The 25,269-nt window shown below is 40.6% G+C and overlaps 1 protein-coding gene across 4 annotated transcripts in view; it reads right to left on the bottom strand.

Annotated features, from left to right (window-relative positions):
• The window catches only part of DHX35 (DEAH-box helicase 35), a 35,381-nt gene extending 10,112 nt beyond the window's left edge, over window positions 1-25,269 (bottom strand). For 2 of the 4 annotated variants that reach the window (XM_035123233.2, XM_035123234.2), the window contains exons 1-17: window positions 25,189-25,250; window positions 19,154-19,287; window positions 18,701-18,793; window positions 17,897-17,974; window positions 15,081-15,185; window positions 14,524-14,585; window positions 13,401-13,470; window positions 12,855-12,914; window positions 10,954-11,066; window positions 9,023-9,119; window positions 7,360-7,518; window positions 6,151-6,361; window positions 5,503-5,627; window positions 4,075-4,129; window positions 2,581-2,676; window positions 1,421-1,515; window positions 585-662 (exon numbers count right to left, since the gene is read on the bottom strand). In XM_035123233.2, coding sequence (XP_034979124.1) covers window positions 585-662; window positions 1,421-1,515; window positions 2,581-2,676; window positions 4,075-4,129; window positions 5,503-5,627; window positions 6,151-6,361; window positions 7,360-7,518; window positions 9,023-9,119; window positions 10,954-11,066; window positions 12,855-12,914; window positions 13,401-13,470; window positions 14,524-14,585; window positions 15,081-15,185; window positions 17,897-17,974; window positions 18,701-18,793; window positions 19,154-19,287; window positions 25,189-25,228 — 1,671 coding nt within the window. In that variant the 5' untranslated portion in view covers window positions 25,229-25,250. Of the gene's footprint in view, window positions 1-584; window positions 663-1,420; window positions 1,516-2,580; window positions 2,677-4,074; window positions 4,130-5,502; window positions 5,628-6,150; window positions 6,362-7,359; window positions 7,519-9,022; window positions 9,120-10,503; window positions 10,732-10,953; window positions 11,067-12,854; window positions 12,915-13,400; window positions 13,471-14,523; window positions 14,586-15,080; window positions 15,186-17,896; window positions 17,975-18,700; window positions 18,794-19,153; window positions 19,288-25,188 lie in introns of all 4 variants that reach the window. The other 2 variants (XM_060277269.1, XM_060277270.1) reach the window with 2 other exon arrangements.

The following is a 25,269-nucleotide window of genomic DNA, read 5'->3' as shown; positions in this document are numbered from 1 at the left end:
TGGTAAACAAATATTCTACAAGGTCAAGGGTTAGCAGAGGACATGGAGTGTGTGTGTGTGTGTGTGTGTGTGTGTGTGTGAGAGAGAGAGAGAGAGAGAGAGAGAGAGAGAGAGAGAGACTTGAGAGCCTCATCATTTGTTTTAAATATCACAACATACACACAAGTTCCTAGTCTTCACTGCAAAATAAACTTCAGAATGTATTGTCATAATATGCAGGGCATGCTGTGGATCTTTGAATTCCAAGAATGGCTGAATGGGGCTTTTGGTAATGTACTCTAATGCTTTAAATATATCTAATGATAAACACACCAGTGGGGCTGTGGTTTTACCCCCCCCCTCCCCAGGACAAACCTAGCTTGATTTAGATGAATATATTCCCCAATCAAACTAAGCGGAGCTTTAGGGCTCTGCACAACAATCTGCCTACATAAAAACCAGAACTGACTTTGCTTAGCTCACAACACACAGCTGATCCTGTTAATTACTATGTTGGACGTCCCCAAACGTCTAACATCCACAACAACTGGATTCAAGACTGGCAAAAATCTGCACATCTCGTACCTCCTTTTGAGCTTACTTACTTTTATAAAGGCTTCATACGCATTAAGCATAGTGAGATGGTCGCCTTCCTCCACAGCAAATTTTCTGTGTTCTCTGATCTGAAAAGGAGGAACATTTTGGTAAAGCGGCAACAACAAAACCCCACAGACACCCTTTAGACAGGAACCACATTCAGCAATATCAATAGGACTCCACTTGTGAATGAATTTGAGAACAGAACCCTCAACCTTTACCATTTTCACTGCTTATTCCTTTCCGCATTTAGTACTTACAGTTTCTTCTATGAATAACATTATTTTGTTAAAAGCATTTTTAAGGGGAATAGCGCACATACCCAGTGTTTTAAAACTACTACATATTTCTAATAAATCTTTGGGGGGAAATTAAACATACTGTAAGATTCTCATGCTCACCACCTGCAACTAGAAGGTATGCACAAATAAATGTAATGCAATGTTTTCAACTTAGACATAATTTGTATGCCTGTCCAACATTTTTTTCAGCTATTAAATCGTTCATTTTCCAACCTCTCAGAAAAAGCTGGAATGTGTATTTCATTCCTTTCCCCACACCCTGAAAGCAAGTAACTTACTCAAAAAAAATATTATATTTCACTTTTCCACTTCTTGCAAAATATGCCCAAGGAGGTTAACAGGAACAAAGATTGAATAACAATCACAATTAAAATGCAAAGCAAGAAGCAACATATGCCAAGGCAACAGAACTGCTGGAACAACATTTTTTCAGTTTGCTTTGCAACACCAGTTAAGCAGTGAGGGCAAACAGATTTCCTGGACAGTGAGTTCCAGTGGGTGAGCACCAATGTAACAGAGCTGAGTTCAGAAATGGCACTTACAGCTTGTGTCTTTTGGTTTGGAGGAATCATAAATATATTCTGTATCTGCATCATGGCTGCAATGCTCAGGATCTCCTGTGAGCAGCCAAAATTCCCTGCAAAATGAGTTTAGGGGAGAAGGGACTTTACTTTTACACTGACAACACAAAGCACATAAAGAAAATTTTGTCTTCCTCACACTTGCTGGATTAAAAATAGCTATAGCAGCTCTCACAGAACTATATGACAGGAAACACTATGGGTTATATAAAGTGGTGGCTCCATCCAAGAGAAGTGCTTCTGCAGGGCAGGGCACCCAGTTTTCACCAATTCCTCTAACTTAATACAGTCCCTCTTCCCACCAAAAAAATGCTTCCCTAAAGGCTAGGTGACCCCCTGGAACTGTATGGGATATAGCACAGAGGGTCACAATGGGTTCGGGGGATTGGCGGAAATGGGGTGCCAACTTTCGCTGGCCAGATGCTATTCCTGGATACAATCCTAGTATTTTGCTTCTGCTTTGTAGTGGAGAACAGAAACTCTAAATGTCATTTCAAAATGCTTGTTGAAGCAGCTATTTACTAGATTAGAACATGCTGCAAACAGCCCTGTGATCATCAGATAAAAGGCAGTATATACATTTAATTAAATAACAGTAACATAGTGATTAGCAGGCCAAATACCAGAACAGCAGCTGTTGATGGACTACATTTATTTAACACACATGTTCAGTTCTCAATCAAGTTGAGGCAGGAAGCGCAGGATGTCTGTTCATCACTAGCAACCACACAGAAGATAATCCAACTAAAATCCCATATTGCTTGAGATTCTGGCAGCAATCTAATACCATCTACTGTGGAGTGCCTATTACATCTCCAGAGCCATGCAATGGATTAAAGGCTTCCAGCTCAATGTAAAACCTAAGTATGCAAACGACCTTCTTCACTATTCTCTGTTGCATCTGGCATTCAAAGACTCATTTGTTCACATTATGGTATCTAGCTCAAACAACAAATAGTCAGTTTACGGCAACAAAAACAAACACAATAGAGGTGGATTTATTTATGATACTTGTATGCCACATACCACAACACAGAAGTCACTTGGAGACTTACAGCAAGTTAATTAAGCTGGACTAACTATGCACAAGCTGATTTACAGTTGCAAGACACTGGCATTACCTGATTCGAGGAGCATCTTTGCAAACATGGGGTTCAAAGGAAACTCGGCTATCCTAATTCCAAGAGGTTCCGTGAGGCGGCAATATTTATCAAGCCCTGCAGGAAAAACAGCAGCAATATAAAATGCAAATGCATACTGATGACTCAACACAGGGTTATAAAGTATTTCAAAACAAATTAATTATAGGCATGACTCTCTACACAGAGAGGTATTGCAATACTGCATGTACTATTCTGCGGAACTAAAATTCGAGCTAAAATTTATTCCTGCATCTAAAAAGCAGAAACTTTTTTGAGCTACTGAGAGAATCAGAGACAAGCCATTCTGCAGCATGCAAGATGGGTTTCATAGGCACTCCATGAGATTATATACTAGCTGCTGGTTACAGGTAGGTAGCCGTGTTGGTCTGGGTCGAAGTAAAATAAAAAAATTCCTTCAGTAGCACCTTAAAGACCAACTAAGTTTTTGTTTTGGTATGAGCTTTCGTGTGCATGCACACTTCTTCAGATACTAGCTGCTGTTTATTAACTCCATCAGTAAGCCAAAAGTCAAAAACAGCAGCCTGCATACCACTACTGACTTCATCCATGAGACAAAGCAGATGCATTTTTATTTTACTACATTTAAGCCCACCCTTCTTCTACCATGGAGCTAAAAGTGGTACACACGGTATTCCCATTATGTCTCCCATTCAGCTACTGACCAGACCTGTATCTTCCCAGCTGCCTCACGTGGTCTCTGATCTTGAAGTGGCACATATATAACACACCCTTACTTCTTTTACTGTAGGATTTAATTATGCATGCTTTGCAAATAGATCTGATAGCAACCTCAGATTATAGGTATTACCGCAGAGGACAAAGAGGGCTCCTGGAGCATCTAGCCAAAGCTACTATTAGCACACAGGGGCCTAGCTAGCACTCCCAGACTTGGCTATATAAGTTTGTGCCTTCTTTTATATAAAAACTATATAGTCAATATCCATATAGGCTGAGAATAGGAAAGAGAGAGGGTTCTAATGAAAACCCCACACCTTGAAGGAATGCTTTACTTATTACAATTCTCAATTACTCCAATGGGCTATATAATGAGGAAAGGCTTGTTCACATGTCTGTACTTGCAGACCACCCATGAAAATCCATCAGCTGCTTGCCTTGCACATGTGCCTCTATACGAACCAAAGACAATTATTATTATGTGAAAGCAACTACAATCTGAGCATGGAAACCCGACAGTGATTATAGAGATAAATGACTATCTTGAAACCACAGTACCTTGTTTAAAGAAAACACATTATCTCCCAGCATCTCAAAAGCCTGGCGTGCTCTTCATGAGATGCTAACAATAAAAGTCTACTATTACATTTCAGTTTTGCTTTTGCCATTTTGGAGTTAAGTCTAAAGGTGCAGGGCCTTAATGAACTTAACAGCATTGCTGGCAATGGTGCACAAGTCAGCTGAAAAATATGACGGAAATCAGCAGAGGAACCTTACCTCCTAATGCATAGAGCAGCTCCAAAGCTTGCACCATTGACTGAGCAGGTGGAGGCTGGGGGGAAAACACATACATACCATTTGTTCTGCCTACTGTAGGAACATTTATTACATGACAATGAACTCAAGGGACACAGATAAGGGCTCCCATGTGATCTCTCACCCAGGTACCGCTTATGCCTGCAGGTATTTCACCGTTGAAAACTTTTTTAGATATTTCCTGGAAAACGTTGTGAGCCATGCAGGTGAACACTGCTTCACAGCCTTGTACAGGCTGCAAACACCAAGACTTCAAAACCCCCTGGTTTTGCTAGCTACTCGAGAAAAATTTCTCTAGCAGTCATGCTGGATAACATCTCAGCAAACTAGAGCCTTGCACTCAAATGGTTAGCTCGGGTGTCGTCAACTCGGTGCCTGCAGGTGCCAATACCTTCCATGGCACCCAGTAAAAATCCACAATAGACTGTTTGGCTTTCCTGCTTAGCTCTTGTCCACAGTGCCGCAGCCTCTTTTAATTAAACAAGCTCCCTTAAACATGTCTACATTTTATTCAATGCAAGATGAAAACAGTTCCTTTCCTCACTATTGATGGGGCAGCTGATGGGAGGAAGAATGGCTGCACCATTTTGCAGTCCCTTTTCTTTTTTGCTCTTTTAGATGTGGCAGCCGTTTTGTGTTATGCCATGCCCACATGGAAACCATCTTGTGACCATTGCCCACTGCATTTTCTGAACATTCAAAAAAGTTGGCGGCCCCTGATTAACATGAACAGAGTTTCAGAACTGCCTTGTGGAGGCACATAAAGCACTGAAGTCCAAATATTAAGTACAAAACCAGAAAATTTAAATACTCCAGAACTGCAAGGATAAGGTGGCACTGGAAAATGGAAGTTATATATATGATCTCATAAATCCAAAGATTTAGAAAGCTGCAACTAAAACATCGAAATCCTGCTAGTGGGGGAAATTATTTGAACAGTACAAGTATGCTTACATTTAATATATATGTTTTATTAAATTGCTCATGCAGCAATGCCAGCCACGGCAGGAGGAGGAGGAAAATATTAAGACATCCCCTGAAAATAAGCCATAGTGGTTTTTTTGAGGAAAAATAAATATAAGATGGTGTCTTATTTTTGGAGAAACACGGTACTAGTAATTTCCATGGAACATTCAGGACTTACAAGCTCTTTTTAACCTCTCTTATAGCCTGCAGGCATTTAGAACCTTGAGACATGTAGAAACAAAAGGGAAGATAAAAGCAAAGGGACACCGTTATTCCTTCTTAATCTGGCACTTAACAGGAAGATATGCATATGGTCCACATGAACACAACAGGACAGCAGACCTTGCAGTCCTTGTAAAATGGCTTATACCGTGTTGACAAACCACGGAACACGGAAAAATTAAAGCAGAATCCCATACTTACCGAGAGGAAAGGAAATCTAAGCACATTGTCAATTCCTAAAGCCTTGAGCTGCAGGATGACTGGTGCCAGGTTACTGCGCTGCATCTCTGGAATGGTGGACTGTGGCAACTTCTCAAAGTCTTCCTCTGTGAAGAGGGCAAACGTTTTAAAATGCAAATCCTTTAAGTCAAACCTCTACAACATTCCTGAACTTAAGAGAAAACAAAAACACACAAGACATTCCTAATGTTAACAATTATGCTTAGTAAGGATTTGAGATAAATAAGACAACTTAACTAAACAAGACGATGTTGGCAAAAGGTGTTTGAAGAAGGTAATTTTGCAGAATCTTGTGCCTGCGAATTTTTATCTAAATGCAAAAGTGAGCATTGAACATGTCAAGCATGTAGAATCAGAGGTGGAAGGGTTTGAATCAGGGGAAACAGACCTGCAAAGTGAATGTTTCTGAGAAATGTAAACAGAGGGAAACTGATGGAAAGGGGTTTTCCCATCCCTTCTCACCTGGGCAATCCCTGGTGCCCCCACCCCAAATACAGCAAGCTGGTGGGTCAGGGGACCCCACTGAAGAGGAGAGGAAAGATTTTTAAGTACAGTGCCACCCAAGCCACAAACAAAAGAGCAAAGCTTTAAGTGTTACACACACTTCACCTGTGTAAAGTCTGTAGCATTTTCCTGAGCGGTTCCGGCCTGCACGGCCTGCTCTCTGATTGGCCGAGGCCTTTGATACTGGGACAACCACAAGGCATTCAATAGCTGTTTTTGGATTATATGCACGGAGTTTCACAAAGCCACAGTCAATCACAAATGAAATCCCATTGATTGTGATGGATGTTTCTGCAATATTAGTAGCCACTATCACCTGAAAGAATAAAGAAAGCCAGTTTACTTGAGATTTATTATGCTTGCTGATCCCTGACGAGCTACGTTTAAGAAAATAAAAGCAGAAAAAAGTTTGATATAAGTAGGGAATCACAATAACGGGACTCTAATTCAAAAAGTTTTCTAGGAGTGGTTAGGCTAGCAGCAATAATGCTGGCCTGAAAAGCTGCATTAAAGAAAAGAACTAAACACACACACACACACACAAAACCCTGAAGGTGTTGCAAAAAGAGAGAGCCGTTGATTTGTATAAGGGCAGATTTGTACTCTGGAGCGGAGAAGAAAAGTACAAAGTCTTCAAAGAAGTAAATAAGATAAAATAAAGCAACATATTCACTACAACCTGGGTGGGCATTGTTGCAGGGCAGGGGTTGTAGTCTTGCATTCAGCATTTTGAGGGAAGTAAACGAGCTACCATAAACTGCAGCGGCAAAGCATAGAGATGATTAACCTCTAGGCCAGCCTTTCTCAACCTTGGATCATCATACGTAGTTGGACTACAACCCCCATCATCCATAGCTAGCAGGGGCAGCAGTCAGAGATGATGAGAGTGGTAGTCCAACAACATCAGGGAGCCCAAGGTTGAGAAAGGCTGCTCTAAGCCAGGCATCCCCAAGCTTCGGCCCTCCAGATGTTTTGGACTACAATTCCCATCTTCCCCAACCACTGGTCATGTTAGCTAGGAATCATGGGAGTTGTAGGCCAAAACATCTGGAGGGCCGCAGTTTGGGGGTGCCTGCTCTAAGCAATATAAAAATGAGTAAAGACTCTTGTTTAACAAGCAGGATACATGGAGTTGATCCCAACAGGGAGACTTACTGAAAACCCTACAGCATTGGTAACCAAGTACGTGGGGAAACGCATTGTTACCATGCCATTACCAAATGCAATGTGGCGAAACATTAATTGACGGTGGGCAATGCCACCAATTTACAAGCACAGTGCCCTATGCATTTATGACAACGGAAGCAACTTTACCTTTCTAACGTTGGGAGATACCCTCTCAAACACTTTCATCTGCTCAGTAGCAGGTAATCCTGCATACATTGGAAGAACTCGCAGGTGTCTTTTCATCCCTGCGCGAGCAAGGACCCGGGCCTGTTCTATCAGCATAGAAACAACTGTTTCCACTTCCTCCTAGAAAAGCATCAATATGAGCAACAGATCAAAATGCATTTAAGCTCCAATATCATATCATGGAGACTGAAGCAAATTAAGAGATTTTTTAAAAAAATACTGTAGTGCCTTGCTGGAATTTCTTCCCACATGTTATCTAAAAGTTGCCAGGTGACCAATGTTCTTATACTCGTGCCTTATCGTTCCATTCCAGCAGACACACAAGAATGAGAATCCCACTTTGCAGTTCATGCTTAAAGGCTGCATAACATCCAACATCCAAATCACAAGCTATCAGAGGCCTGCTTTGTATACAACAAACCAATGACAAGAGGATGCACACGTGATTTCTGCTTTCTCTCTCTCTCTTGAGTGGACCAAGATTTTCTTGTGATGAGAACTGCAAGCTTCAGCAGCTAGCTGGAACCACACAGTGGGACAGTTCCAGGAAACCCCCTTTGCATATTACAGCTGTAGCAGGGAAAGAGAACTTCTGAGCTGCAAATACTTTTGTTTAAGTGCTTCTTTATACTTTGAGAAATAGCTCAGCCTTTCAATTGACCAAAATAACTATGCTTTCTCCATTTTTGGAACTCCGAAAAGGTATTCGCTCATAATTATTTCATCCAGGTAATACAGTTGTTTTGATTAATTTAGAGGTACTGTAATAAATTTTCTTTCTCCCTGGGCAGTAGAATAGTTCATACTGGCAGTACAAGTGACAGTCTTCAGAATCTACAGGTTCTAATGGCATCTCCATTTGAGATTGCAGCTTCCAAACATCTGAAACGCACAAGCCAAATTCCCTCTACATCTATTTTAGGAAATTTTTAACACTTGTGATTTGCCAAGTCAAGTGTGCTCCACTGCATCTCCTGTCACTACAACCTACATTGCTACAAGGAAGGCATTCTGTGTTATAGACAGAAATATACAGGGTGCTACAACCGTGGACATAGTTTGCAGAGGAGGAAGCATAACGCTGGTGTAGTTCTCTCCTGTACGTCATCATTACTACTTTCACAAGTTGCTGCTATGATCAATTAAAGGCGAAGAGCACAGGCACCAGTTCAGACATGTCCAAGGCTGGAAAAGCAGGTGGAAAGGACCACAGCTGAAGATCTTAACAGAAAGGAATGCTAAATTTGCAAGGTATTGTTGTACAATAGGAGTAGCTTGCGGAGTAAGTGGGAAGTTCAAGCTGTACTGAAATACAACTGATTGAACGAACTGAAATATGGCTGCTGAAGCGAAACCATACTAAGCAGGTGGAAGCAGGTGACTTAGAAGCTTCCCAAATCAGATTAGAACCACAGTGGCATTTCACAGTTTAGTATAACCCCAAACAGGTGTATGCAGCAACCCTAAATTCCTGAATTATTGAAACTACAATTTCACATCCTTGCTCCCTCTCGCACACATTCTGCATAAAAAAATGTTTTCAGAATTATTACACAGCACAAAGTGAACATATCTTATAACAAAGTAACAATTTCAACAGGACAAACATTTCTTTTGTGTCTACCTGGCCAGTTAAAAATGCCAGTATATCCCCATCACCTTCTGTCTGATGAATTTTCATAACGGTTTCCACAGTTGATTTCACATAATCTGGAACAGGACTGTTGGAAAAAGCATAGATATGAGTTTCAAGTAGGGAAGGCAAAACTTGCTCTTATCACCACGATAAAAAAGGTAATATATAGTTAGATTTTCATAAGTAATCAGCTCACATACTTGAAGTATGCTTGATACATGACCTAAGAGTTAATCCTGGCGCTAGCTGGACCTTTCTGAATTCTTCACAAGTCACTTAAAATAACTTCACTAGACATTATCACAAATTCTGAACGTCTGTATCTAGAGAGTCCTCCATCTCTATATAGCACACACGCACAAGAATTTATTTCACAATTGCAGAAAAACAGTTCAATCAATATGTTGCTTTGACATCTAAACAAGTTACTTTTTAAAAACAGTTCAGTTGTACTAATAGTTGCCTACAAAGCACTCAGCATTGTACAAACACACAAAATTGCTTCTTATTACCCAAATAAATTCTACGCATCTATTATAAGGGCCTGCAAAATCCAATTTAACACTACAAGCAAATTTTGTAAGAGGCCTCTAACATACAGAGAAGGCGTTCAATATGGCACTGCCCTATATGAAAATTTACATCTAACTATGGACTGGATCACACATGGAAGCTTAATATTCAATGCCTGCATCATGTGATCTTGCATATGCGAGAGGGCCATCACAGATACAACGCCATCAACAGAATTTCCATACCACATCATACAAAAGCTTTCCAGTGAAACCAGTGCACCCAGTCAGCTGGTAGGACCAAGCATATAGGAATCAAGTTATGTACATGCATGTATGAGGCAGTCCCATATGCACTAGTAAGTAGCCGGGTTTTTGTTTTGTTGGTATCTGAAGAAGTGTGCATGCACACGAAAGCTCATACCAAAATAAAAACTTAGTTGGTCTTTAAGGTGCTACTGAAGGAATTTTTTTATTTTAAACAAATACCAAATAGCTGTCCTAGTTTTCCTCAGAAAGGAATGGAAATTTGTATATTTAAAAGTATTAAAATAAAAATTGGGGAGGTGGGAAACTCAAGCCTCTAATATTTGCATAATACGCAATCACTTCATACAGTGTTTAAGGAATGAAAAGCAAAGGACTGAATTACTACACCCATATATAAGCACTGCTTTATGCATCTATTGATATAATAAGCCCTGAAGACTGTCTGCTGGTTCAGCTACCCTAGACTAACATGGCTACTCTCCCAGAAGGCTTTGCCACTATTACTCGAGCATTCCTCAAAGATGCCTGACACAAACATAGTAAGGTCGCAAGAACATAAAAGGACACGATTCACAAAGCACACGATTATCCGCCTAGGACACCCACATTTCCTTGCCCAGCGCAAGCACAAAAGCAAGCACTGTGTGTGCAGGGGTAAAAAAAACGAGCCCACTTCTGCCACCGGACCTGTCCATCTCCTTCTGTGGAGGAGGAGGAGAAAGGGCATGAAGGTGCTGCCAGGTTTGCCCATATCCCTTCTGTGGAGGGGGAAGGGAAGGACTAAGATTCCAGGGGAGGAAAAGCATGAAGATTCCACCGAGTCCCCGTAGCACTCGTCTGAAGTCTGCTCCAGCTGGCCGGTGCAGAAGGGGACGGGGGAAGGTTCCCGAAGCCCTCCTCCACTGAAGTCTGCGCCTGTTGCTCACAAAATAGGAGAAAGACACATTCAATTGGAAAGCAAGGTTTCTGGTTTACATCCTTAACGTGCCGGTACCCATTGTAAAGACAACTCTTTAAAATAATACCTAAGGTCCGTTTAATGCTTCCCTTTCCCGCCCAGACTTTTGGTCGGCAAGCGGGTGTCACAAGATGCACGCTCCTCTAGTCACCACTTACGAGTATTAAACAGGAACAGACCTCTGAATGTAGAAGACATCCACTGGAAATGTTCGCCCTTCCACTGTAAGGATCATGCTGGTATCTTTGCTTGGGTCACTGGTCTCATTTTGGTTAAAGAAATCCCTAAATTTCTAGGGCAAAGATAGCAAACAATTTTTTGAAAATCAGTGTGTTATTTAAAAGAATCCAGTTCCTATCTCAGGAGCCAAAGGTAGGGTATTGCTACTTTTCTCTTTCAAAATATAAGCATAGGGAGCTACCTAACTAACTAGTTCTGTCACTGGCAAGGATTTGTACTTGAGCAATGGACCTTCCCCCATTCATCTCCCTGTGAGTGTTCCTTGCCCTCCTCACATCTGCTCTGGAGGACTGGGGAAACCCCCAGATCAAATTTAAGAGACATTTGGCGAGTTCCACTGCGCAAGTGGAAATCCTTGCACTGACAGAACAAATTAGTTGGATACCACCTGTTATTTTCTGAAAAGCAGGACATTACTGTGAGCAACTTATGTTCCAGGTGACTTCATTTACTTATCTGTATATGTATGGAAGAGCATACATAAGTCCTGGGATTTAAGAAGAACTTTTCCTCCTAGTGCTGTGTTGTGATTGGGAGGAAAAAACATCCCAGGAAATCTGGCAAAGACACATATAATCCCTCATGTATTGCTGCAAGCAGCTGGTGACAGGATGTGCAAAGAGGGAGAAGACGTCCGACACAGATTTTGCTGGTGGTGGTAAATTAAAGTTAGTTCCTGCTAGGCCACTTAGAATGACTTGGGCTTGCAGGCTCAGATTTGCCACCCCAGCCCAGAACATATAGAGGTCCAGCAATAATTTAATCCATCTCTGTGAACTTCTGATATGTTATGCTGCTACAAAACATACCTCAATATATAACCTAATAACATTAACGAGTACATTTCCCCATAACTAATGCTGAAATGTTTTTCAAAGTATCAACCAGTCTAGGTATCCTTGGTTTTGTAATTTCTTCCTAATTTGCTTAATTATCAGATGTTTTGGAGACAATATGGCTGACATCAGAAGTTGTGTTACCAATGTAAACGGTGCAGCTTTTTTATTTTTAATCAAAAACAGAAAAAAACAGATCAAACTGAAAGAATGCAAAAGATTCAACTTCTACAATCACTATTTCATAAATATTAATAAATCTAATCCTTTTTAAAATAAACTGACCACACAATTTCACAAGTTGGGTATTATCTGCTCTAGATAATAGAATCCTTCTAAAAAGGATTCATTTCGCAGAGTTCAGGGAAATAGCATGTAGCGTAACCCAAAACTAACAGCAATTAAGCTTAAACTTTATGCACATTAGTACCAGCAGATTAAGTGTAGGCAATAAAATCCAAATTTTCTTTTACTTGGATTAGAAATACAAATCTTAGTGGCTTCATAAATGTTCACCTCAATGGAAGGCAAGCATTTCAGCTGTGAAAGTTCTCTGGGTGAGATTAAAATTCAAGCTGCAAACCCTTTCCCCCTTCCACCACCTCCAAAATTTCCATTGTTAAGAAATCAGTTCCCCTGCCCAAACTGAATGGGGGTAGGGAGAGAGACCCGCTAAATTAATGGGAGCTAACATAAAATCTTAACAGTGATTTTGTTCAATTCTATTCTGGTGGGGTTTGGTCTGCCTCTGCATGAATGTGTTGATTAGGCTACCATGTCTCATACTCTACTGAAGAGAACCTCCAGATGTTGTTAGCCTCTAACTCTCATCAGTCCCAGTCAGTATAGCCAGTGATAAAAGATGATGGGAGATGTCAACATCTGGGGGGGGGGCACAGGCTCCCCATTACTCTTCTATAGAATGAAATACAAGATGATAATTGTTTCATTTTCTATCAGAAATAAAATGGGAAAATTATTTGAATCTAATATGTTAGTTCTACCTCTGCATCCAGTGTAGCTGATGCAACAATCAGGCGAAGGTCTCCTCGTTTCTTTTGAACCTGTGAGACACAGCAGGGGTTTTTTAATGCTCAATTATGGTTAATCACTACAGATTCCCAGAAATGTTTGTACAATTCATGAAAGACACTGGTCTCATATGCATGCAAAAACAATAGCAAAATCAAGTATCTCAATTTTTCAGAAAATGGCTTATCCTATTCAGAGTTCATGCACTGCAAACCAAGCCAGATATTTCCATGTTTGAAAATCATGTAGGTGTATGATCTTAAGTAATATGCCACCCCTAAAATAATCCTCACCATGCTATACTAAACAAACCTTAGGAAAATGTTTTATGAAATGATGCTAGCACTGTTTTTCTTAAAGCCCTGTAAACTATTAACAAGTATCAGCTCACAAACACAGACAACTGAATAGACGCTCTGAGCAGGTTATAATTCCAGAAACATTATAACCTTTTGCTCATTTCAGAAAGTAAATAACTGTGGAGGAATGGAGGTAGGATGCACAAAGGGAGCTCTAACCTTTTTTAATAAGCCAATGGCAATATCTGTATATAAGGTCCTCTCATGGGCTTCATCCAACATGATGACACTGAATCAAAGAGAAAAGAGAAGAGTTCCAATTATAAGATATCAATGAAAGCTGAAATTAAGTCCACCTGAAAAATTCCAATTTACCAAGTGTAATACATTATATAATAGACACAATTCAAATAATTATGGAAGTAGTATGCAAGCTGATCTTGAAAGTCACACATTTATGACTCAGCTGAATTTAAAACTCCAGCAGAGCTGCAATAACCATAAATTAAACACGACTGGGGGGGGGAATGGAATGGGTAATGAAACGCTAGGGATAGTTTTTCTTAAGCCAATGTCTCCTTATGGTAAAAGTACAAAATGTGAGGCCTGAAGATTTTGTGTGCAAGTTCATTTATACCAGGGACAGGGAACCAGTTTCAGCTTAAGGGCCACATTTCCTTATGAGCAACCTTTGGGAGGCCACACATCAGTACAGGTGGGGACAGAGGTAAAACTGGGTATGACTACTGGGTAATAAAAGTGGGTGGAGCAACAAATGCGACTCTTTCCTCAACTCAGCGCATTACATTCCAATCACACAAAAGTCATGGGTTTCTACACACACACACACACACACACCCCTCCATCTTCCACACAGACAAGCAGAAGGCATTAACACAGCTCAATGACACATCTGTGCAGTCAAGAACAGCAGGACAGCAGAGAGCAGGAGACAGCAGAGACCAGCCTGGGGCAAGGGTGTGTGGCCTGAGAAGAGGCCCAAGAACTGGACGCAGAAGCCTAGACAGCTGCATTCAGCCCCTGAGACGGAGGTTCTTCAACCCTGATATCCGCCACAAATTGTGGTATTCCTCTGGGATCAAGGGCACAGTACTTCATTGGTGCTGCTCCTAATTTGATGCACAATTACAGAAGGTGGTGCTGAGAATTTATTTTTTTATTAAGTTCCATACGTATCCATGGCAAATTACAGAACAATAAGCAAAATGGGGAAAAAGTTGATCACTGCTGAGCAAATGTGAGCAAAAGGAAAAGCAGGGGGGGAGCGGGAGCCTTACATCATTAATGTATACACAGCAGTTAAAAGGGTTGTTAGCCTAACCTGTATCTTGTTAGCAATGGATCAGCCATCATTTCTCTCACCAGCATTCCATCCGTCAGGAACTAAAACACAGATACAAGAACAATCGATGACTTGTTCAGCAACTTCAGCAACACAAAACTCCAGGCAAGGGATACACAATTCCCTGCATTTCCAAAGTTCAGAGCCAAGAATGCATCCCTATGAAGTCAGGAAAGCAGAATCCACATACAAGAAGGTGCCAGCGTGATTGTAGGAACTCCAAATTGTGTAGAAGTGCCAAGCAACTTAATCTAACAATGGAAAGCTAGGTGGGAGTGAAATGGAGTCTCCTGGAGAAGGGCACAGCTAGCTGTCTGGAATACTGAACAGGTGCTGCAACATGTACATTTTTGCAGGTTTCTCTTGCGCCTACTGCATTTTCTCAGCCTTTGAATCTCTACTGGCACTTCACCTTCTATAGTGCTATGTATGGAATAAAGAAAAATGGGTATACATTTCAATGCATTAGGAAGATAAAGCAAGTGACACAAATTTCTTCACCTATGGGGTCACGGGCATTTGTTCAAAGATGTTACCTTAATCCTTGTAGCTTGTGGATCAGTACAATCATCAAATCGTATGCAGTACCCAACTTCATGACCCAGCAAGGCACCCCTTTCGTCAGCTACCCGGCCTGCGATCTAAGAAGAAGAAGAAGAAGAAGAAGAAGAAGAAGAAGAAGAAGAAGAAGAAGAAGAAGAAGAAGAAGAAGAAGAAAAGAAGAAGAAGAAGAAGAAGAAGAAGAAGAAGAAGAAGAAGAAGAAGAAGAAGGTTTAAAACTGTAGACATCAAACAAAACTTAATTCTTGAATCAGGCCTAATTAATAATAATTGACCTGTGTCTGTAGTTAGAAATTGAATTCAGCTAATTTGGCTAAACTGAGCTAATCCTGTTGGACAATTATATAACGTCTGCACAAGCATCCCTCGTATAACACGGGTCTTTTAGGATCAGTGGAGCTGCAATTACTGTGCTTCTACAGGGACTACAATGAACCAGTTTAGCACAACCCCTATATTTGAAAACTCTACTCATATTAGTGACTCGACACAAGGTTTTGATTGCTCAAACAATAATATTAATAAATATTAATAAATAAATAAATAATATTTTTTATTATTTATAAACATCATCAAACTCAGAAAGCTGACACTGGAACATCAATGTAGCAAGAATCCATTTATACAGCAGGCAGGCTATTTATAATGCATGTATTCCCTCAATTACAAACAGCCACTTGACTCTGGATGAATTCTAGTTGTGCCAGATGTAGCCTCAGGATATAATGGCCTGCAATTGTATTAGTTGTTAGCCCGGCGCTTCATGATGTAGGAACACTTTCCCTAGTATCCCTCAGTGCCTTGCATGCATTGCAAGACTTCTCAAATGGTCACAGATAAAACATCTCCTCTCAGGAACCACCTATACTGTCAGCCTATGTGCATTAAAACAAAGGAATGATGAATGGTTAGAAATAGGAAGGTGGAATCACATTCCTGGATATATGGAATAACAGCTAGCTTTCTGCCCTCTCAGTTTTCATACTTTCCTAATTCAAAAGTCTCAACATTAAAATGCATGAACATATACAACTAGGTTTTTCAACCCAGAAGGCCATTGCTCAAGGATAAGGGTCTGAAACACACCATCAGTTTTTAGCACCCAAAAGGGTGGGGTCTACCCACCAAATTTTATGCCACAATACATTACGGCTATTTTTAGTGCTGCAGAACTTTCCTGTTTTGGAACACTAGACTAATATAACCACTTCTACAGACCTATTTTTAGGTCTATTGGCTATTTCCAAAGCATAAGTTGCACAAAAGTACTGAAGCCTTTTCTGTGTACATTATCTTCCCATTGTCCCTTTCTTCTTGACTCCATGTTCTCAGGCAACATATTTTCATCTCCTGCACTCCCAATATTTCCAGCTTACTGAAGAGAGGGAGACTAACAAGCTTAAAACCCCTCACACTTCATATGGATAGAAAAACTGCATTGTACAAAGCCAAACCACTTGTCCACTAGCCCAGTACTGTCTGCTCTGTTTGGCAACAACTTTCCTACAGAGAAAAGAACATAACTCCCTGAAGAACATAACATACCTGAACTCCCTTAACTGGAGATGGCAGGCTGAAAATTGAATCCTCTGCAGCCACTAAAAAACTGAACTAGGCTTCCTCCCCATGTCATGCTTATGTTTCTTCAAGGCTGCTTTCTCTAACAATGTTCTTATCAGCAATAAGCAGCCCACTCTAAAAATCAATTTCAATTAGTTATAGTGCTATAAATGAAAGCACAAACTGGATCCATGAAAGGCTTTTGTGCCAAAGGCTTAAATATCCAAGTACGTTTCACATTTGTTCATTAAAATGGGGCATATGGTAAAGCTATGCAGCCTTGAAACAAACTAAAAACAAGCATAACAATGCAAATCCAAATTATGTGTAAATACACAGCCTGGAGCACATTTTAGAAGAGGCAGAAAGTCTCTCTAAACAGAATGCCTGTAATACAATATAGTGGATTTTTATTTTTTTTAAGCCCTACACATCATAACTGCAAGTTCAATATTTTGTAAAATAACAATGACAACTACCCTTCTGGCAAAGAACAATCACACAATAAATGAACAAGGGCTGCAAAAATGTTAAGTATTTACTGCACCCTACTTCAAGCCCTAGTAATAAAAAAAGATATGAACCATGTTTTAATGGTTACATGCTTCTTTGGATCCTGTACAAAGCTGTTCTCACCTCCTTAACTTCCTACTTTTAAGCTGATGGGTTTTAAACTACTGTGCACTGCAGACTCCTCAAAGCAAAATCTTTTGCTTGACCATGATATTATTCCAGCAAATGACTTCTACTGAGAGACCCGCAGGATGTGGCAGTTTAAACCCATCGACAAAAAACTGGAAGTAGAACAGCAAACCCTGAGAAAGCTTTCACCAATACTTGCTCAATGTTTCAGTCAAAACAAGAAGGAATTCTTCACCAAAATTCATGCTCAATTGCAATGGGGAAAGAAACAAATTACTTTGTTCTTACTACACACATCATTAGGAAGGAGGGGAAACTGGGCTAACACCCTATTGCAAATATTTTCACCGAAAACCTAGGGCCTTGAGAAAGTCAGCATCTGTCAGACTCTGTGTCAGAAGACAATCAGTTACGGAGCCCAGTTAAGGTCCCATTACCACATGGATTTTAATGAGATTCAGGAATGCTCAGCTATGCACTGGGTTGTGTCAAAAGTTGATATAAACGGTGCTATACCAAAGGTTAGAACATGTTATCATTCCCCAAAAGAATAATACGTAGACAAATAGTTTGAACTGAAGGCACTCACTGAAACACAAGCAACTCTTCGAGGTTGTGTTACTCCCACCACTCTCCCTTCGGCAGTCCAGCCAGCTTCTGTTAGATACTGTAATGGGGAAACAAAGTTATTAGCATAGATGGTATAAAAATTCTAAGTTATATTCTAAGTTAAATAGTTGCACTAGCGGAAGCCGGTGCAACAATTCCTGTTAGCACAAGGAACCTTCCTGCCTCTCCTAAGTTCACAGCCTGGGGCCAGGGTACCTGAAGGATCACCTGTCTCTACATGTTCCTGTTGTACACTATGATTCTCATAAAAGTTTCACAAGTTCTCCTACTATCTGGGGAATTGTGAGGGGTTTAAAGGAGGGGAGGAGCGGTCAGTGGTGGTGCCCCAGTTTTGGAATGCCTTCCTCAGAGAGACTTTTCAGGCACCTAATGAAGACGTCATATTATCTCATAACTTGTTTAATTTGATCCATTTTGTAGATGCTGTATTGCAGCCAACGCTGTCCATGCTAAGATGCTCATGCAACAGGACTTCCAACTTTTTCATCTCTCCTCTGCAGCCTTCTAAGTGCCCTCAAAATCTGCTTTAGTGCTAGGGGACCCTCCAGAGAAAATGTGGACTGCATGCAGGAGGAAGAAAGGTAAAGTCCAATTGTTAGAGCAGAAGTCCATTTATACAATGTTGGACTCTGTTGTTTGCATTTATGCTGCTCTTATATATTCTTCTGCTTTTATTGTACTTGCAAACTACCCTCTGTACTGGGTTGAAGGGTAAGAGTATAAATTCCCACAGATGAAGAAAAATGAATTATTTCATACTCACTTGAGGAATCTGAGTGCTTTTCCCACATCCTGTTTCTCCAACAATCACCAATGTCTGATAATTTTCTACCAGATAAAGGATGTGATTTCTAAGCTGAAAGAAAAACAGATATTCAAATGTGATTTAGAATGGCTGAAGAAAACAATTTCAAAACACCGAGAGAAGTGTTTGATCGAAAACAGCATAGATTACAACCTAGCACAAACTCCTTAAAGCCCGCTGAATCCAACGTGCCTAAACTGATAGTGAGACGTGGGCATTTTCATCCACTCAAAGTTACTGTACAAAATAATTGAATGTTCTAAAAAATTATTTTGTCAGAGAAATGCACTCTCTATGTTGCAAATGCACTATCACTTTTCATACTGCAAAGCAAATGCAGAAGAAGTGGTAAAATACCCAGAAGATAAAGTGCACAATAATTCAATGCAAAGTACTTAAAGCAATTGATACCTTAAAAACTGGTAGTTTTTGCCTCTGTTGTTCAATAGAAAGGGAAACATACGGATTATAGATCACTGAAACACTAGAGCTTTCACCAGCGCTCTGTCTCTCCTCTGAAAGGCTGACACCAGGTCCTTCTGTCCCTGTATGACCAAATAAATAAATGTCACTATTAATAGGATGACAAGACTTTTAGACAAATGCAAAGAAAGTGGACAGATAAGTTTATCAGAATCAACCTCTGTAGCTTTTGTAGCATCCAAGGCTATCATGAAAGGGAGAATTACAAACCAGTATGAATGCTAAGATATTCAAGATTTGTTTGTTTAAACCACTAGACACTAGACATAGCTTGCATATGGCCCTTAGCCAGTCTCAGTACAGCACACCAAGCCCCAGGAAGTCCCGCCCACTTTTCCCCACTGCCCAACTGATCTTCCATGGGGAGGACTGAGTATCTATACATAACCTGTGTGTTGTGTCTGTGTGGGCGATGCAAGGCCTATAAAACCTTGTCCCCATTTTTATGTCAACAGGTTTTTCAGAGTTAAATAGAGCCTTCCAAGACTGTCACTCTATGTGGATGCTATTGGCTGTCAGCTGGCTCCTTGTAATGTGGAATCATAACTTCCGTTGCAAAGGATCCAAGTGTCTACTACAGTGAACAGAAAAATCTGGAACTTAGGTCTGGGAGTCTGCCGCAGACAGCCATCCAGCTCCAATGTAGTTATGAAGCTGGAACAATCCACAGGAAAGGATATCACACCATATAAATATTGCCAAGTAACGTGTCAGTTAAGGCCCTTAACAGCTGTAATTTCCTGACATTTTGGAGATTGAATGAACATGGAAAGCTCTTAAACAGGACATGTTAAACCAAAAGGTTTTAGTTATTTGAATTTGGGTGCATTCTGAGAAGGCTTTTCCTACAACTTTCTTATCAGGCAAACTTAAAATTGAAAATGAGAAACTGGCGAGAAAAGGGAAGAAATATCCACATTAAAAAGAAGCGAGACACCATTTAGAACAGCAGGATTGCCTATTTATTTATGAGTAAGCCCTATTGAAGTCACTAATGATTACTTCTGAGTAGGCATGCACAGAAGCCAACTGCAAGGCCACAATCCTAAATACATTTATTGAATAGGGACCTGAAGGCAGCAATTCTATGTATGCTCATTAAGAAATAATTTCACTGAATACAGTATGGCTTAGCTCCATAAGAAGTGTGCCGAGGATGACAGAGCCTGCTCAACTCAAGAAGGAGGAGGAGGAGGAGGAGGAGGAGGAGGAGGAGGAGGAGGAGGAGTTTGGATTTGATATCCCGCTTTATCACTACCCGAAGGAGTCTCAAAGCGGCTAACATTTTCCTTTCCCTTCCTCCCCCACAACAGACACCCTGTGAGGTAGGTGGGGCTGAGAGACTTCAGAGAAGTGTGACTAGCCCAAGGTCACCCAGCAGCTGCATGTGGAGGAGCAGAGACACGAACCCGGTTCCCCAGATTACGAGTCTACCGCTCTTAACCACTACACCACACTGGCTCTCAGGGACTTATCACACATAGGATGCATGTTTCAAAGATGTTTTATCTTTTCGAAGGCTCATTTAATAATGTCCGCGCAACAACTATAAACAAACTATAAACAAACATTTAGTCAGAAATAAATTTACCTTTCAAAACCATATCATTAATCCTTGTGGATTTGCTGCAGATTACTAAAGAGCTGCTGACAGCTTTAAGTGCTGAATCATGGAACTGATGTTCCAAGGAGAAAACAACTACACCCCCATCATTATGGATATGCATAATTTGCAGTTCTCCCTACGCAGGTTCATTGAGATGCCCTTCAGTTTGTAGGAGCTATGCCATATGGTTGCAGAACACAATAAATGAAAACCTCTAATTATGCCAGGCTGACTTACACCCAGTCAGGATACATTTCCAGGATGGTATGAGCAGCGCTCCAGTAGCATGACATATTTGTCCATATGCATGGGGTGGCATTTGACTAGGTTTATTCACAATACTCCTACTGAATTAATGAACATGACTAAATTACATCAATTAATTTCAATGGGTCTTCGCTGAGTAAAACTTAACAGTGTGTTTTCTGTTAGCATAAACATGTATGTCTGGTTACATACATATGTCTGGTTATATATGTCATGGTGGTCAAGTTGTTATTTTGTAGAGTAGCACTGTTTATCATTTACAGGCTTCTCAGTAGTTTGTTAGTTTACAGCCCAACCTGCTACTTCATTAAGCTCAGATGTGATGATGACTTTTAGTTCTAGGAAACTTCAAAGATTTAGTCCATTTGTCAAAAGTAGTTCAGAACTGCATCGCCATAATGACAAGCATGAGACTTTCCTCACTATGCATCAGCATCCCAACACATTTGGTAGCCAATATGCTTCAATTGGCTGTTCTTTGTGATGTTTTGGACAAGCTGAAGATCATCTCTGGGTGATTTCTTATTCAAGGACAAATCATTGCCACAGCTTATTGTTGACTCAACTGTGCAGCACTAAATGGTCCCAAAGAAACCAGCACTCCTCAAACAAACTAGATCTTACCTGGGAAAGGTATCAGCATGGGGACAATACAGGCATAGTGCAGAATTCAATACTTGTCCTGCTAATAGACCCATTGAAGTTAATAAACGTGACTACTTTTGGTTTTATCAATTTCAATGGGTCTCTGAGGAGGGCTTAATTGAATGCAACTCATAATTGATAGCTAATGTTTCACATTCATTATACATCTGCCACCATATTCTACAGGTAAACAAAAAATGAATTCAGGCAATAATGAAGTAATTGGTCACTTCCAAATTATTCCTGCAGAGGCAATAAGAGCCATTACTTCCCGGCCTGTTTCTCGTCAATTCCAATTAAAAATATCTGAGAGTTCAAGCACAATCTTTGTTAAAACTTGGCTCATGCTGGTGATCAATAGAAGCAACACAATGTCCAAAGATGTATCATAAATATATATGGCAGGAATCATGTACATCACTTCTGCAAATGCAATGTTCTTGTCAGTAGCTAACAAAAGAATTGGTAGAACCTAAAATCCAATCAAATTATAGTTTCTATGGCAGTCAAGGTCATAAGAGTTGGAAGGTTTAATTTGCAATATTGTCTGTGGTAAATAAATGGCATTATAATATTAAACAAATATAGTTTCAGATTAAATTTACCATCCATGGGGGTAGTATGCTCAAAAGAGCCCAGTTTCAAAAAGAAGCAGTAATTTCCTCAATGCCAATCAGTATGTGTAGATAAAATTACCAAGCATATAGAAGAGCAGGTTTTCCTGGAGCAAGACTGACTAGCATCTGACTAACCTTTTTGAGTGTGTCAATGAGCATATAGATAGGGGGAATCTGGGAAAAAAACATTGTGTACTTGAACTTTTTAAAAAACCTTTGATGAAGTCCCTCACCAGTTGACTCCTGAATAAATTTGCAATCACGTAATATGAGGCAAGAAATCCTCTTTATGAATCAGCAACAGGTTAGAGAACAGAAAACAGAACAGGAATAAACATCCAATTCTCATGCTAGGGATCTTTAGGAAAGGAACTGAAAATAAATCTGGTAGTATCATAATGCTTTCATACAGATATATGGTTGACTGCCCTAAAAATATTATTCACATTTCCGGTTGCTATGCCCCAAAAAAGGTATTAAACAGAAAAGGGTGCTGAAAAGAGGGGAGGAGAAGTGCTGGAGCAACTCCCGGATGAAGAAATTTTTTTTTTAGGTTAGACAGAAGGTGAGTAAAGGTCATGATAAAATTAGGCAAGGTCTGGTGAAGGTTTTCTCCCTCTTCCATAATACAAGACTTTGGGGACATCCAACGAAGCTGAATGTTGATTTACGACAGTCATAGGACAGTAGTTGCCTGATTAAGTTTCCTAGCCTAGCTCGAAGATCAATCCTATCAGAGGCAGTTTTAGGGTGCGGCGCCACAACAATGTAGAACGGAGCGCGAGTGAGGGCATCAAATTTTAGCACCACAGAGGGTGCCACTGAAATTTGAGAGTCCAAAGTCCACCACTGATCCTCTGCATGTTGATTCAGAAAAGAGACCCACTAAGTTCAATTGAGCTCCCTCTCGGGTGAGTATAAATAGGATTGCAATGAGTTGGCTTCAACAATTTCACATATACCCAAAACAAACATTTACATAACAATAACAGTGCAATGATATGCATGTTTACTCAGCAGTAAATTTAAATGTGTTCAATTGGCCTTACCTCCGTGTAAGTGTGTATAGGATTGCAGCCTAAAGATTATTTATATTTGTTCTACCAAAGTGGAAGCATAACTCTCCCAATTACTTACACTCCTGTGCAGCACTTTCTTTATTATAGAAACAGTGCAAACAAATACGTGTAATAACTTCTGACTAGGCACAAAGGAATATACACTGAAAGAAACTATCACTACAAACACTGTTCTTGAATTTTTGGGCAGGTTAACTCCAGACCACAAAGTGAGCAATACTCTAATTTAAATAAATATTAATAGGCCTATAAAATTTCATCCACGCAGTGAAACACTGTCTGCTAATTATCCTTCACGCCAGGACAATCATCTCAAGAGCATCATGCATATATCAAAGAGGTAGCATGCAGATTGCTTAGCACTGCAGAAACCCTTTACTGCTAAGTTTGTATTGTTTCATAAGCCATGAACCAATGAGGACAGGATCTAATTTCACCAGATGAAAATGTTGACCTTCTTGCTTTTTCAGTCACACACAAGCTTTTCCTAATACAGTAGTTCACTTATGTCCTCCCTTGTTTTCAAATGTTGCCCTTTTAATAATGTGCAGAGATCAATATAGAAACATTCCATATTATTATTACAGCTCTGTGCAACAAATTACATATATGGTTTAAACTTCTCCCATTTGTTTGAACCATTGCGTTAGCACTAAGATAACATCTGTTGAAACAAGTATTCTTTCGTTTGATAAACTGCAGCCAGAAAAGATGCAAATCCGATCACTGCTAGGTTCAAACTGAAAAAGTCTCATGGTTTTTAATATAGCTTTCTTCCAAGTGGCAGGGTAGAAGTATGACAATTAAATATAAGAAGAATTGCAGTCTTGCCATATGTGCATTTACCCCAAGGTAAATTCCACTAAGCAGAACAGAGTTCCCAATGAGCCTGGTTCGGAATGGGAACCCAGAACGAGGTTCTTTGCCTATCAAGCTGAGTCTAGGCTCAGTATGCTTTATTCATTCATTCATTTATATTAAATTTCTATACCATGCTTCATCTATACACAAAAATAACTACATAGTAATAAACACAATACCCCCCCCCCACGGTTAAAAGGCCAAAGATTATTTAATTAGCTAGGGAGAAGATGAATGTTTTTGCCTTATATACGATACAATGGGGGGGGGGAATGTTTAGGGTACTCTCATTTTCTTACTCATATTGAAATAATGCCCCTCAATGAGGCCAAACTTAGTTTCACAAAATGTTTAGGGGCATGCGTTCCCCTAGAAAAAAGCACTCCCACCTGGAGGCTGGGAGCAGCGCTATAAGCTCCGTTTACAGCACAGCTCATTCGAGCACCCGTTTTCAAACCAGCACCAAAGCGTAAGGATGGCGCGGGAGAAGGTGCTCTCGAGCAAGTGCAGAGTACCCCCTCTCAAGCCGCCACGTTCCCGAGGAAGGACCGTTAAGTCCAAGGAACCACACACGCCTGCAGTGTTTTTATTTGGGTTTGTACCACGAATACACGGCCTGGGGTGGGGATGGGGAGATGGTTATCCACCCCACCCACCCCCAGACAATGCATCCTTTGCAGAGCCAGGGGAAAGAGAAACAGGCTTTTTCTCCTCTCCGTCCTCCGCAAGGAACGCGCCTCGCAGCATCCCGGACCCCGCCCACCATCCCCTCGAGCCCTTCAGCCGCGCGAAGAGGCGCTTCCGCCAAGGCTTTCCCCGACGCCCCCCTCAGCATCTTGCACTCCCACCCCCACCCCACCGCCCTTCCCCAAGAGGTTCAGCCCTTACCCGGCTTCCAAAACTTCAGCGGACCGACGGGCGCCGCCATCTTGGGGTGAAAGGTCAAAAGGAAGCGAAGGAGCCCGCTCC

Source organism: Zootoca vivipara, chromosome 7 (assembly GCF_963506605.1).
Source record: "Zootoca vivipara chromosome 7, rZooViv1.1, whole genome shotgun sequence".
NCBI classification, from domain to species: Eukaryota; Metazoa; Chordata; class Lepidosauria; order Squamata; family Lacertidae; genus Zootoca; species Zootoca vivipara.
Note: the sequence above shows the minus strand (reverse complement) of the source record. Positions and strands in the feature narration are given on the sequence as shown.